Source organism: Lichtheimia ornata (genome assembly GCF_029851405.1).
Source record: "Lichtheimia ornata isolate CBS 291.66 chromosome Unknown scaffold00071, whole genome shotgun sequence".
NCBI classification, from domain to species: domain Eukaryota; kingdom Fungi; phylum Mucoromycota; class Mucoromycetes; order Mucorales; family Lichtheimiaceae; genus Lichtheimia; species Lichtheimia ornata.
Genome location: NW_026695391.1, coordinates 146,245 through 161,084, shown reverse-complemented (window position 1 = coordinate 161,084; position 14,840 = coordinate 146,245). Strand labels below are relative to the sequence as shown.

General features: G+C 43.7%; 8 protein-coding genes across 8 annotated transcripts; 3 read left to right on the top strand and 5 right to left on the bottom strand.

Moving 5' to 3' along the window:
- Positions 1–717: 717 nt before the first annotated feature.
- On the bottom strand, positions 718–1,740 carry O0I10_010537 (uncharacterized protein; the record flags this gene model as incomplete). The annotated part of the gene is made up of 7 exons (XM_058490516.1): positions 718–790; positions 853–922; positions 984–1,054; positions 1,125–1,166; positions 1,249–1,342; positions 1,403–1,474; positions 1,536–1,740. The coding sequence occupies 7 exons, from the start codon at positions 1,738–1,740 to the stop codon at positions 718–720; spliced, it is 627 nt and encodes a 208-aa protein (XP_058338770.1).
- Positions 1,741–2,392: 652 nt separating this feature from the next.
- O0I10_010536 (uncharacterized protein) lies at positions 2,393–2,992 on the bottom strand (the record flags this gene model as incomplete). The annotated part of the gene is made up of 1 exon (XM_058490515.1): positions 2,393–2,992. The coding sequence occupies one exon, from the start codon at positions 2,990–2,992 to the stop codon at positions 2,393–2,395; it is 600 nt and encodes a 199-aa protein (XP_058338769.1).
- Positions 2,993–3,494: 502 nt separating this feature from the next.
- On the top strand, positions 3,495–4,113 carry O0I10_010535 (uncharacterized protein; the record flags this gene model as incomplete). Its single annotated transcript, XM_058490514.1, has 3 exons — positions 3,495–3,512; positions 3,570–3,874; positions 3,951–4,113. The coding sequence occupies 3 exons, from the start codon at positions 3,495–3,497 to the stop codon at positions 4,111–4,113; spliced, it is 486 nt and encodes a 161-aa protein (XP_058338768.1).
- A 206-nt stretch (positions 4,114–4,319) lies between these two features.
- O0I10_010534 (60S ribosomal protein L37a) lies at positions 4,320–4,746 on the bottom strand (the record flags this gene model as incomplete). The annotated part of the gene is made up of 3 exons (XM_058490513.1): positions 4,320–4,466; positions 4,522–4,650; positions 4,744–4,746. The coding sequence occupies 3 exons, from the start codon at positions 4,744–4,746 to the stop codon at positions 4,320–4,322; spliced, it is 279 nt and encodes a 92-aa protein (XP_058338767.1).
- Positions 4,747–5,309: 563 nt separating this feature from the next.
- Positions 5,310–5,927, bottom strand: O0I10_010533 (uncharacterized protein; the record flags this gene model as incomplete). Its single annotated transcript, XM_058490512.1, has 4 exons — positions 5,310–5,447; positions 5,504–5,581; positions 5,645–5,722; positions 5,796–5,927. 4 exons carry the CDS (start codon positions 5,925–5,927, stop codon positions 5,310–5,312), a joined length of 426 nt encoding a protein of 141 aa, XP_058338766.1.
- A 487-nt stretch (positions 5,928–6,414) lies between these two features.
- On the top strand, positions 6,415–6,740 carry O0I10_010532 (conidiation-specific protein 10; the record flags this gene model as incomplete). The annotated part of the gene is made up of 2 exons (XM_058490511.1): positions 6,415–6,543; positions 6,609–6,740. 2 exons carry the CDS (start codon positions 6,415–6,417, stop codon positions 6,738–6,740), a joined length of 261 nt encoding a protein of 86 aa, XP_058338765.1.
- Positions 6,741–8,406: 1,666 nt separating this feature from the next.
- O0I10_010531 (malate synthase A) lies at positions 8,407–10,408 on the top strand (the record flags this gene model as incomplete). Its single annotated transcript, XM_058490510.1, has 6 exons — positions 8,407–8,788; positions 8,868–9,012; positions 9,084–9,254; positions 9,315–9,493; positions 9,565–9,809; positions 9,881–10,408. The coding sequence occupies 6 exons, from the start codon at positions 8,407–8,409 to the stop codon at positions 10,406–10,408; spliced, it is 1,650 nt and encodes a 549-aa protein (XP_058338764.1).
- A 2,641-nt stretch (positions 10,409–13,049) lies between these two features.
- Positions 13,050–13,636, bottom strand: O0I10_010530 (uncharacterized protein; the record flags this gene model as incomplete). Its single annotated transcript, XM_058490509.1, has 2 exons — positions 13,050–13,436; positions 13,517–13,636. 2 exons carry the CDS (start codon positions 13,634–13,636, stop codon positions 13,050–13,052), a joined length of 507 nt encoding a protein of 168 aa, XP_058338763.1.
- Positions 13,637–14,840: the final 1,204 nt, after the last annotated feature.

Below are 14,840 nucleotides of genomic sequence, written 5' to 3'. Positions count from 1 at the left end.
TGTCTGAGATGTGATAATGACCGATCTTAATCACTGGTTCACCACAGCGTTGAAAGTACCAGTGCATCTACAACAACGAGAGTCAATGTACAACCCAAGACATGCAGTGCAGCAATGAATAGCAAAGTCCAAGCAATGTGACATTTCACCTTTGGAGAGGTCGTTTGTGGTTGTTATCAAGGAGTGCCATTGTACCTATCTCGGAATGGAAGCACACGACTCTTAAGTGAGAGGCAACTTTATGCTTGAATGGCAGTGACGACATACAGCAACCCCATGGAAGATAGCAGAGACATCATAGTGATCCAAGCAGGTCGAGACTATTGTATGTGTTTTACTGGAAGGTGCGCGTTCCTGGAATGGCGTGTATCACTGGGGAATCCGATGTACCAGACGCTGCTGGTTTTGTATGCCGCTGTTATCGAGTTGGATCGTTGATCATCTTTCTTTCAGATGTACGGTACAGGATTGGATTGGGATTACGGTGTTGGATTGGGTTAGGTAGATGTCAAACTAGAGATTTGTCGCATCCATTGTTTTGTTTATCAACATACGAATAAAATCCATCGTACCCAGATGAAATCCTATTGTTCTTAAGCAAACAGTACATGATGATAAATATAAGGACATGGTTGCCACCAAAGTACATCTTCATTATCATTGATTATGCAGCGTGAATTTCAATATTGATTTATCAAGACAGCGTTGGTTCTACGTTCATTTGAGCTTTCTGAAAAAATAGTCCTGGACAATCGTAGCAACATTTGGATTACTTGACGGAAAACATTGGCTATTATTATACATTGATAAGGAAAGGGGCACATTATAGCATATTGGATCGATGATTATTACTCATATGCCACCCGCGATCTGCCATGTCGTATCTTGTATAAACGTACTGCTGCATCCCAAAATGTCATATCTTGAAAAGCTAAATGTGTGAATGGACCATCCTCCATGATATTGAAATCAATGATTCTTACATGCATTCTCTATTCTTTGTAATGCATGATGCAGTTCGATTGCATAAGCGTCATTTTCAGCGTTGATTGCCCTATAGCAAATATAAGCAATAATGATAAGCATTATGGAACCCGTTCTTGTTGTAGGATGGTGATGTATACCTTTCCCATGGTGTGTCGGTGTCAGAGGAGTCCTTCTTGTTGCTGTTATAGAAAAGGGAATGCTTGATGGTTGGTGGTGGGAAGGATAATACGACAAGCGCTCAATGTGTGCGTGGGTGTGTACCTAAGTGCTTTGGCCCGCTCAGTGTGGTGATCCACATACATGCGCAAAATCTCCCTGCTTTCCTTCTCGCCTTTGCTTGCACCCGTTTGAACAACTAGGAAGTAAACGCTATTGCTAGTGAGCATATGTTTTCTTCCGTTCTATGTGTGCTTACCTTTGCAGCATATCAATGTCTCGTCATTGTCGTCTTTGTTATCCAGCTGTAGCATTTCTCGCCTAGTCCATCCTATTACTTTTATAAACGTGCGTTAGCAGGATAAACGATAAAGAAAAATGATAGTACAGACCTCGACCAGTGTATTGGATCAAATAGCTTGCTTCTTCAATTGCCTTATTTTCAACCACGTCAAGATTAAGGCGTCTCTTTTTTGCATTGTTGTGTTCAGGTGATATGCTGGACTCGATAGCTTTTAGGCGTTCAGGGATATGTCGATGAAGGATGGTATCGATTTGAGCAACCCATGTTTCCTTTAAAGCATCCAAGAAAGACATGCGGGCAAAATAATTGTAAAAAGACGAGAAGAAGGAGGTGCTGATAGCTGTTATCCTGTCTTTGTATACATATCCACATGGCTGTGTTAAGATTAGGGGATCTGAAACAACCCTTTCTCATTGTTGGAATATTTATCATCGTCCTTGATGGATCAACAACAGCCTAATCAGCTGTATGCATCTGCATATCAGTGGTAGAGGTGCGATGGTATGAAAGCATCATTGAAGAAACGAGGACGTATCGAAAGTGATAGCTCAATACCGTATATGCGGCATACCATAGCCCAACCTGTATCATGCTACAAGAAGGAGAAAGGTTACAAGCCATTCGACACGAGTCGCATGATGTTGGGTGAATAGCGGGTCATCCTGACACATGTCGATCTTTGATTCAATCTAGGGAGCATACACGATCCAGCTTTGTGGAATGTAGGTGGTGGTGGTAGTAGTGGGGTGGGGGAATCTCGATTTGTGAGACATGTAACATCAGCCATCTGATAGGAAAAAAGTCGTTATCGATGGGCAAAAGATAGTACATCATGGCGTATACGGTATAAATATTTCAATGTATTATTAAAGATGGTATATGGGTGATTAATCAATAACACATTCAGGGGATGAAAAGTGTATATATGCATGTTTTGTTGTTGTATCAAGAGGTGGTGCTACTACTTGTGCTTGTGCGTCGGTTGGTATAAGAGGAGAGGAATCCCGTGAGCGAAAACAAAAAGGTATGCAAGCGGTCTCCATCAATATGAGCAAAATGCTTACTCAATGTTGGATACAATGATGCACGTCGATTTTTTTCCCACTCTGCCAAACTTGCTAAACGTAGACTCCATCGACTAAGAGCAGCTACCCAGTCCACAGCAGCCAACCGGCGACGTGCTATTGCCCACAAGCGGTCTGGTACTACCGTATGGATCATGTCATCCAGTAATCGGATTGCAAGGAAGAGGCAGAATAGACACGTGGTGACGAATGCAATGAGTAGTATGATAGCCAAATATGATATGGTGATAAGCAGGTATTGGCCCAAGGATAAGGATGATGATGATGATGATGATGGCCGAGACATCTTCATTGGTGTCCAATTCATTTGATAATGCTGCTGCTGATGATGATCGATATCACACGCAAGTAGGGTTTTGATCTGCTCGTTATTATTGATTGTAGTAGTTGTGGTGGAGGATGATGAAGCTGTGGATGTGCTGTTGCTACGTGAAGCTGTAGCTGATGATGGTGTTGACATGAGTGAGAGTAGAGACACGAATGGAAGAAGAAAAAGAATAAATCAGAGAGAGAGAAAAAGAGAGAGAGAGAGAGGGACGCAACACCTTAAACAGAAGTTTTTTAGTGGAGGAGGTCATGCGAGCACAATATCGCACAAGCTTTTCTCGGCACCGGATATCCGTGGCACGGTGCCACATGCACTAGGAACACGATGACTGATAATAGCAGAATGGATAGCAGCAAATTCCCTTTACAACAACAACGTTATTCAGCAATGGCCCGTGCACTGAAGAACACATCTCCACATGGATTACCGTAAAAAGGTCTCTTGTCTCAGCATCAGAACGTGAACATAGCCCATGTAGAGTAGGGTGGCATGCTTGAAGAGCACGTGCTACACGTCGAAACATTTTGAAATAAGGGCGCTTCACTGCGTGTGAGGGAGAATTGTCTCCAGCTTTCTTTCTTCTTCTTTGTTCCACTTGTCTTCGATAACACCACCCCCTTCTTTTTGAATCACCATGGATAAATTGCGCGAGGTAGGTTGCATGCCGTCTTTGAACGCGTCCAGTGTGAGCTCATAGATGCCCATGAAGAAAATCAGTAGCATTCGTGCTGAAGCCGAGGCAGCCAATGCCCGAGCAGACGAGTTGGAACTCAAGGTCAAAGCTCTCGAGGAAGAAGTTATGAACCGCGATCACGAAATCATTTCCTTGAACAACCAAAACAAGCACTTGACTGAAGACTTGGAAACGGCACAAGACAAGATCACCCAGTTGAAGAGCTTGGAGGACGAAGATGATGACTTGAAGAAGGAAAACGATGCAGCACAACGCAAGATTACTCTCCTTGAACAGGAACTTGAATCATCGGACAAGGCTTTGAGAGAAACGACCAAAAAGTAGGTGTTTTAGGAGAGGATGGGGGAATTAGGTGATATGAGGATCGTCTAACGGAAATGTGTGACCCTGAAACAGCTTCCGTGAAGCGGATGTCAAGGCCGAGCATTTCGAACGAAAGGTGCAGCAATTGGAAGGTTTACTCTTTGAACAAGAAAAGAAGAATGAGGAGCTCAAGCAAAAGAATCAGGAATTGCAGAGTCAATTGGATGAGTTCAATGCTCAATTGGATGATATTTAGGTTGGTCTTGTCGCGCTCCCCTCCCTCTTTTCCTATTATTCCCTACACAACACACCTACTATTACACAAGTAAAAGCATCAATAGCATTTATACCATCCAATCCCAATCCACATTCGAATAAACACCCAACCTTTGCATGATAATAATAACGTATCGGCATGATTTTGTTATATCCAAAGAGCGCTTTATTATCATGAGATATAGCTTAGATCTCGACCATCTCACGAAGACGACGAACAGTGGAACGTACAGTGGTGGCAGCAGTGGTGGAAACAGTGTAAGCACCACCAGCCAAGGTCTTTTTGCAGCCCTTGCACTTCCAGATACCAACAGCAGTACGCTTAACAGCGTCCTATACAATACTCGTCTTAGTTGTCGTTGTTTTGATATCGGGTGTTGAGTCATACCTTGCCACAGAAGGTGCAAGTGTAAGTGGCATGCTGAGTGATTTCCATCTTCTTGACCTGCTTTCTCAAAGAGGCGCCATAACGGGTACCGTACTTGCCGGTGATTCCGACTTTTTTGGTGCGCTTAGCCTATTCATCCACAACGTCAATCCATTCATCCATTTCATTATCCTATCCATCCATCCATATTCTCGTCCTGTATAGCTTCATCCTCTTCCTTACCATTGGGATATGACACAATAAAAGGGGGGATCAATTCGGTACACGGCTGTGATGCTTCTTAGACTACCGGAATAGCCAAAGCGAGCCACTACTGAGTTGGAATCTTTTCTCATGCAATGCGTGCACAGATCGCATTAGATGACATAATTAACAATGGCGGTTGCTAGGGTCCATTTCAACTTTGACGGCTATAGTGTGCATGATTCATGTGGATACCCAAAGTATTACTCCTCTCTCCCTTATTTCATCGATCTCGTTGTCGTCGTCGCAAGTAGTAGTAACCCTTTTTGGTTGTATTCCTCCAACATGAAAAGCATCTCATTGATGGTACTCCTCTTCTTGTTGGTTGAATAAAGCTACAGCTTGGATACCATTAGGCAACGTCTTGGATACCATAATCAACGTCTTGGATACCATAGGCAACATCTTGGTAAACCATGCACAAAGCGCATGACATAGTAGCAGTAGCAGGAATATGCCTTTGCTCGTTTACATATATACAAGGCTAAATTTATTTACAAGTGGACCATGGAGTCCCATACATGTTTGCTATCTTACTATCACCATTACTCGTTACCTTGCTCCTGATGACGACGTTGACGACCACGAGCAAGACCACCCTTATGACCCGCTTGACGAGCTCTCTCGCTTCCTTTTTGGAAATGACCAGTGGATGCATGGCCTCCTTCAACAGCAATCTCGTGCTATACCAATGATCAGTATCTAATAGCAGATCCATAATAATAATAAAGACACCTACTCGTCTTTCTGGACTCATTGATGCAAATCCACCATGATGGGCTTGACTTGCATGACCACCTTGAGATGCGACTTCATGCTACACACACACACAATCACTACTAAGCTCGTTTTCGGTTTTTGATCCACTCGTATCACTTACCTGCTTTTGAGGATCCATATTGGCAAATCCACCATGATGCCCATGGCTCGCGTGACCACCTTTGGCAGCAATCTCATGCTACATTATATTGGACCAGCCGGTTTAACAATGGGTCTTAGGCTTAAAAGTGAGATACAATTCAATGACATACCTGCTTCTTGGGATCCATGTTATGGAAACCACCCGAGTGGCTAGCATGACCACCCATGGCTGCAATTCTCTCAACCTCCTCATGGGGTCGATTAGCAAAATTACCAGGATTGTTTGACTTGCCAGAAGGCATATTGAAGATAACAATGATTGATGCTGCTTGGGTATGCAACAAGCCCGCTCTTATATTGAGTCTGATTTTGTGATAGATTACAAGGGTTTTAAGGATTGAGATGCGGGGTAATTTGGCACCCATTATTGAGGATGATATCCGCGTACGCCAATTGTAGGTTCTCATTTACGGTGCATGATGTGCCATTATGCGCATATCACATGTGAATCACCCAATAGCTGCACCGTGACGTCAAGGCACGTCAACCAAGCACGCAATGACTGGCTACCACACACGATGTTTAACAAGGGGCTAATCGGTCGTTTCAAGGTACAAGGTAGTGGTGATGCATGTGTCATGTGTTGCTGGGCACAATGACCATGCTAAAAGTTGGATGGTTCTTTATTATGCAGACCGCTGCCATTGTGAATGGAGGAGATGGATATCAAATAAATGGGTCATGTTTCTTTGTTCGTCATGTAACACTACTTTAAGCTTTTACTCAACAATGTCCAACCGTTCAAACAATCCTGGGAATTTCGCAAATCGTTCCCACGAGGAAGTCGAGAGCATTGCTGCAAAAGGCGGTCATGCCAGCCACTCGGGTGGCTTCCACAACATGGATCCGCAAAAACAGGCACGTTCTATGACACGAACATCAAGGAATAGAACAACCATAATAATAGCTCACTACTTTTTTAGCATGAGATTGCTTCCAAGGGAGGCCATGCATCCACCGGTCACTTTAAAAAAGGTAGCGAGAGAGCTCGTGAGGCTGGCCGCAAGGGTGGACTTGCTCGTAGTCATCATCAACAAGAGCAACAAAACGAGTAAGGGTAAATTAGCCAAGTACGTGTAAAAACTTTTCATCGCCTTCATGTAAACATGATCCATTGTACAAGTTCTCGCGTAAGCATAGCTGTGAATGAGATTACAAATGATGATTGTTTTATTGATGACAAAGAAAAATGTATGATAAAGGGGGTGTGGGTATTTCGGCATAGTACCTATAGTCTAGCGCCATGATGAAAGGCGATAGTCCTCAAACGAATGCCATTTAATATTGCAAGCGCTAACATGTAGCAGGTATACGCAGAGGCTATAGAGAAGCCAACACGTAGATGCGAATGAAACTTGCTTTTGTGTGTGTATTCTGTTGCCACGTGTGCAAAGCAGAATGTGGGTTCCACGCTCTTCATGTCACAACAAAACACGCAGCCATATTCAAAGCAAAGAGATATACCTTTATTGTACAACAACCATACTAACCAAGAAATTGAGAGAAGAAGAAAGAAGGAATAAGCCGATTGCATCCGAGGGTGGGATAAAAAATTCTTTTTATCAAAGCCACTCATTCTCCGATTTGGCCGACCGATCTCTCTTTTATCGCTACTGCTTATGGTGCCTGTTATCTCTATATCTTTTTGAGCGGCACTGGAGGCGGGTTTCGATGACGATGAAAGGGGAGGGTTTTGATAACGTAATACACAGAAACTTGCATTTGTTGCATTTGCCTGCTATCTCCATTGTCTTTCTTGTAGTCTTTATCGCATTTACGATGCTCATTATCTTATCTCCTTTTTGCCCTCAATCCACTCTTATAGTAAGCTGCTCATGTAAGCACGAAGCACAAATCAGTGAAAAAGTGAGCCGCTTGTTTGCTTTTTGTTGTACACTTGCCAAATGAGGAGGGATACATTTGACAGGTGTAATGCATAATCAGATTGGTCAATATAGCATCGTAGAAAAATAGCCAGCTTTTGGTTTGGTGTTGTGTGTTGTGGGGGGAGGAAGCAAAAAGTAGATTGGCACAAAAGGGGGATCATGAGATCATTGCTAGATTTATCCCCCACATTCATAAGAGGGATAGCATGACGTGGGTGAGAAAACTAATGCTCTTGTTTCATTCACATCTGTGAGAGGAGCACAAGATTGGTCCTTTGTCTTAAACAAGGAGGGGCCATGAGTGGGCCAGGATATTAATCCAAGTGGTCAATCCGGTCTCCGCATTAAGTATTTGCCGTCCATTTTGGCATTTTCCAAATGCCATCATGCTCAAGGTTTCAAGTGGTATATTTGATTGGGAACAAAATATAGGGTACTACTTGCGTGCGCTGAGCCAATAAATAAGTTCAAAGCGGGAAAATCACTATAGAATCTCCCGCCTTACAGGTTATCCATCCATTTGCTACTTTGCAAGAGGTGCAACTTTTTATATATAACAAGAGGTAATTGTCAAAGAGATAGCCGTCAAGGGAAAAATGGGCATTTTCGGATCCATGTGAAGATGAGCTATTGGGCCATGTGATGCATTCCATTCACCCTTACCAATTTTTTTTTTGCAACTACTTGCAACGGACTCGGTGGAACAGCCGTCACCTAACGCCTTCCTCATTTGTCCCCCACACAAGACGACACTTTCCGGATGATCCGAATACTCGCACCTATAAAACCTCGTAGCATCTTGCTCAACACTAAAACACGTTTTCCACATATCAACATGTCTACCTCTACTCAAGCTGCTACTCCCTTCAAGTCTACTGTTCCCGGTGTTGCCGTTCTTGGTGCTGTCACCCCCGAACAGGCCACCATCCTCACTCCTGAGGCTCTTCAATTTGCAGCCACCCTTCAACGCATCTTCAACCCTACTCGCAAGGCTTTGATGCAACGTCGTGTCTACCGCCAACAAGAACTTGATCGTGGTGTCTTGCCTGATTTCTTGCCCGAGACCGCTTATATCCGTAATGATCCCAACTGGAAGGCAGCTCGCCCTGCTCCTGGTTTGCAAGATCGTCGTGTTGAAATCACTGGTCCTGTTGACCGTAAGATGGTTATCAATGCTCTTAACTCTGGTGCAAAGACCTTCATGGCCGATTTCGAAGGTATGTTGTAATAGGGATTAAGCCTATGGGAGTTTTAATGCATGCATAACTAACATGTGCTTTTCATATCATTTTTCAGATTCTAGTGCTCCTACTTGGGACAACATGCTCAGCGGCCAAGTTAACCTCCGTGATGCCAACCGTGAAAACATCACCTTCACCAACCCCAATGGCAAGCGTTATGCTCTCCGCACTGATGGCAAGGCTGCTGTCTTGATCGTTAGGTAAGCATCATTATTGAATTTCATTCATGCATAACTCCGATCATCCGCTGACATGTGTATATCACATACAGACCCAGAGGTTGGCACATGCTTGAGAAGCACGTCCTCGTTGATGGCGAGCCCATGTCTGCTTCTATCTTTGATTTCTCCTTGTACTTCTTCCACAATGCCAAGGAAACCGTTAAGCGTGGCCGTGGTCCCTACTTCTATCTCCCCAAGATGGAGTCTCACTTGGAAGCTAGGTATGTATCCCTCAAACATCGTAATCAAGAATAGCTTATATTTACTTTTAATGCCTTTAGACTCTGGAACGATATCTTCAACGTTGCTCAAGATATGATCAACATTCCCCGTGGTACTATTCGTGGTACCGTTCTTATCGAAACCATCATGGCCGTCTTTGAGATGGATGAAATTATCTATGAGTTGCGTGACCACTCCAGCGGTTTGAACTGTGGTCGCTGGGATTACATCTTCTCCTGTAAATATCTTGTTGAATGGATTGAATGTTTGATTGGGCTGTTACTGATTCGGTATTTATGCATCTTTTAGGCATCAAGCGTCTTCGTGAGCATCCTCAATTCGTTCTTCCCGATCGCTCCCAGGTTACCATGACCACTCCTTTCATGGATGCTTATGTCCGCTTGTTGATCCAAACCTGCCACAAGCGTGGTGTCCATGCTATGGGTGGTATGGCTGCTCAAATCCCTATCAAGAACGACCCTGCTGCCAACGATGCTGCCATGGCTAAGGTCCGTGCTGACAAGACCCGTGAAGTTACTGCTGGTCACGATGGTGTAAGTATAGGATTGGATTTTAAGAGACATACAAGGATGAAGATGTTGACATGAATTGTTTTGCATAATAGACTTGGGTTGCTCACCCCGATCTCGTCAAGATTGCTATTGGTATCTTCAACGAGAAGATGCCTCAACCTAACCAAATCCACGTTCGTCGTGATGATGTTCGTGTCAACCGCAATGACTTGCTTCCTAACTTCCCTGGTAAGCCCACCGAAGCTGGTATCCGTGACAACTTGCAAGTTGGCTTGGGCTATATGGAAGCCTGGCTCCGTGGTATTGGCTGTGTCCCCTTGAACAACATGATGGAGGATGCTGCTACTGCTGAAATTTCCCGCTCTCAGCTCTGGCAATGGGCTCGTCACGGCACTGAGACCGCTGAAGGCAAGAAGGTTACTCCCCAATACATGCTCCAACTTTTGGATGAAGAGACCAACAAGATCAAGCAAAAGTTGGGTGCCAAGTATGGTGCCACCAAGTTCGATGCTGCCAAGCAAGCTTTCGCCACTAACATCACCGGTGACAAGTATGATGAATTCTTGACCACCTTGTTGTATGATGACATTGTCAACACCGTCTCCAGCGCCAAGTTGTAAATATCTTTCAATCTCCTCCTATCGACAGCACATCTTCCCTTATCATCCATATTGCGCGTTCACACATTTGATAACTCACCTTTTACAACCGCTTGTTACCCTTTGATTCTTTTTTCGAAAACGCTTTAATGCGACACTGTAATATCTTCTCAAAATAAATGCTAAAAAAGCTGTACAGATGCTTTTGTGATTAATTGAATCATCGTCATCCCGAGTTAGCTGCATCCACTACTTCTATCATAATGAAGCGTGGAGTCTTTGTGAGAACAAAGTTGATCAGCATGTCTAGTGGCACATTGTGTGAACGTTTCATGATCGAGGTGGGCAATCCCATAATCAAGAGTGTTCATGGATTTGTTGGGAAGTGCATGACCTCTTTAATTTCCAGCTCTTCCACTTTCAGCTTCCTCCCTCTTCCCCCCATTCTCAACTGTTGGCCCCATTCAAGTACATCTACCACCTGCGAACGATTGTTCTGCTTCAACCCATCATGTCATTACTACAACTCTCTTGATCCGATTGTCTTTGGCTGAATGGCAAGTCCATGGCGTGTGTACCCCCACCACAACACCACGAGTTTTTTGACACTACACCTTCTCTTGTACACTCGTCTACCACGACCAACAGCAACAGCATTCATTCCAGCAATTGCTATTAGCGAGGGCTTTACTCCATTGTCTCAAACAGCACTCTTCACTTGCAGCAGCGCGTCTTACAGCCTTGTATACGTGGACAGCAGATAGCCATTGTATAGAAACAGCTTTATTTACGTGTAGCAACATGCTTCAATACATACAGCTTCTTATGGATATGGATATGGATATGGATACTGCGTTGCTTTGACACATGAGATGGAAGGAATGGATCTATTGACTGGTTTGGTTCCCTTGGTCCATTTAGGACGTGATTGTCTAGTTTGGACGACATCACATCAACTACGCCACAATACAAGCATCCTTCACCTGATTGAGCTGCGATGGAAAATGATGGCCAACAAAGAGAGAGGCCAAGTATCGGATGGATAAGGTAGCACATCAGCAGCAATCTCTGGCGCTTCTTTTCTACCGACATTGGATGTGGGATGGTCATGGATGGGTGAACGTAATCAATGCGGTGATGAGGGTCAGGGTGATTACTTGACGCGTTGTCAGCACGAAGGGATGGAGCATATCAATGAACACGGCTAACGATGATGATGGATGGGATGGAATTGGTGAAAAGTGTTTACAGCCCTGGATGATAATGGATTAGTCGAGTCAATGCATGCAGCAGCTGTTGCAATCATGGATGAAGGATGCTCATGACGACAAACAAGAATACACATTTCCCCCTGTTGCCTCTATGTGATGTGATTCCCCCCCCCATATCTTACTTCATAAATATGCACACTGCAGTGTGCTATCCTTCGACTCTTGGATTCACCATATTATAAGAATTGTATTGATGTGCAAGATGGATCATAATGATTAAAGCTTTCAATGGAGCAAGCTTCTGTAACAAGCTTTATTGTTGGGTACCGTTACTATGGGTCTATTGTCTTTGAAAATACATGCGTCTATTTGAACTTGTGTACAACCGGCTGAGAATTGACACTGCTTATCGCCTATCAGCATATTGAACAAGAAAGGTTTATTGAATGTAATATGACAAAAGGAACAAAATCATCTTGATACAATAATGTAGGTAATCCAATCCCGCCTTCCGACCTTCAAATCTCCATCTTCCCTTTCATTCCAGAAGCCAGCAAAATGGATCACATAGAACCAGTGGGTATTATTGTATCATTGTATCCTTGGTTGCTGCTGTCATAGACGTCTTCATCCATGGTTGTAAACTAGTTGCTGTGCATGCCTTGACTCGAATATCCAATATCATCCATGATGACAAACCGCCTTCCGTCAAAGATGTAAGCCCGGTCACCCATGCCATCCAATCCATGATCATCCATAGCCGTATCCACGTAACATGGTCCATCCTTCCTGCTGATGGGTGTCAAGTAACCCAAAAGACATTTCAAAATCACCTATCACTGCTTGATTGTATCCATCCATCCATAACCATTGCAAGTCCAACGTGTCGATAAAAAGAGCTCCCCTGATCGCTTGCTGACATAATTCCTTTTCCATACGTCCGTTGGTCAATCACTTCTTGATCCCTTTGTATCGCAGCACAAACAGATGAAGAGTACTTGTATCGCGCAGTAGTAGTTGATGGCTGATAGGGCATCCTGCATCATCACATCGTACAGCTTCAATTAATGATCCTCATTGTTAATCCTCATTCCTTAATCCATAGCCCATCAATTCGCTTTTGTACCTTGGTAAATGGATGAATCATAGTATAAATCCCCTGTAGTCGTGTCCTGTTGGATGATGATAATGATCGTATCCCATGGCTGTTGTAACAATGACCCTCAGGCGATTGAACAATATGCTTATCGCACCAATATACATACGAATCCTGCTGCCTGTTGCTGACATGATCCATCCATGGAGCCATGCACTGTATGATGTTCTCGAGGGAATTGCCGACAACGAGGACCACCAGATGACACGATAAAGCTTGCTACTATCAAGATGTCAACGTTGTTGCTTGTTGCTGACATGATCCACCGAATAAGACACGAATTGCAAGATGTCCTTCAAAGGAATTGTGATAAGAACGGAGACCACAAGATGAGGGAAAATAATAACTTGATGCCACCAAAAATAGACGTTGCTCCTTGTTGCTGATGTGATCCACCGGTAACAAGGGTTCTTTCCAGGATGTTCATCAAAAGGACCGGCCGTCGCTTGGTAACGAGAACCATAAGATGATGAAGTAAAGCTTGCTCCTCCAAAATAATCAAGATTGCTGCTTGTTGCTCGTTCCTGATATGATCCAACAATAAGAGACGCTCGTTGCAGGATGCCATCCAGGCAATTGACAATAACCAGAAACACAAGGAGATGCTGGGATAAGGTTTGATGGCTCTGAAGATGTTGTCGCTTCTTGTTGACATGATCCACCGATAAGTGATACACGCTGGCTGATGCTCTTTCAAAGCGATTGATGTATACTTGGTTGATGTACTTTGAAAAACAACAAAATCCCATAATGAGCACTCACCTTGTGGTACTTCTTAATAGCATCCTTGCTTCCAATAACCGCATCGTGTCCATCCCGTCCATGTTGTGCTGCTGCTGTCTCATCGTAATCGTAAGGCTCGTTAATTAACAGCACTTGCATTGTCGATCCAATGTTATACATACCAGTGAAACAATACCCAGCATTCTTGCTTTGTGATTAAGATCTTGTTACTGCCAGAGGTACGATTATTCAACAACATGTTCAATCTACCAAAAACACAATGTGAGATACCAAGCACGAGATTTGCCTTTCTTGTAAGCATACCCAAAAGTGGAAATGTAAAGGCGTATCAAGACCTCTTCTTGTATACCGCTGCCATGGAACCGATACACACGACACCTCCTTGGTTCTTGTATAGACGAGGGAAGATCAGCCTACATCATAGCTTTAGTACCACAATGTTCGACTTGAGTAATAAAAGGAATGCAGTTGATTGAGCGTACATGTTGTGTTGGAATGGAAGCTGAAGGCATTGGTAGATCGCATGCACTTGTTGAATAGTGTCGCCATTGGCCACCTGTTAACACATTGATGCTGTGAATGGAAGGGAATGACAGCAAGACAGTGTTCTGTTGTGGTGTTAAAGGAGTCAGCCTTACTTTGTGTAAAATGGGAGGGAAGAAGAGGAGTCTCTTTTTTTGTTCCTTTCATTGTCTTCGATATGGTCACTTACCCCCGCTTGTTGCAGTACTGCCCTGGAGACGGCTGCGTAACCCGATATGTCATTGTGTATATTCCTCGTGATAAACTATAATTATAGACCCTACTTTGGCGGAAGTAGATGTCAATCAGGTCCGTGCACGATACCCAGTTGATTATGCAGCTCGACTTGACAACTTCACAGCCATCAAGGTATTCGATCCTTACACCAAACATGGATATACACGCTACCGAATGTGCTATAAGCGTATAACGCATTGGTTTCTCACACACTTGATGGTTCTTGGATCATTGAATGTTTATCTGCAAAGAAGCAACTATGACCGAAGGGAGCAGTATTCAACCATTTGTGCAACCTGTCAACACTATGTGTCACCCCCATTTGTATTCTTTATCTCACTCTCATAGTCGTTCGACGATGGTATCTCAATAAATATCACAATGCATTTTATGTACCCCTTGTGGAGTCTTCACGTGATCAGGCCGCTACATGTTTTGCTGGTGGTTTAAAAATCATAGCTAAGGCCCAAGGAAAAGGAAAGATCGTTTTGCAAGTTCTGCACACAAGTAGGAGATCACTCATAACAGTGAAGAAAAGTGGTCGTATGTGGGCATGATGCTATCGAAAGGGGCCCGCTATCCG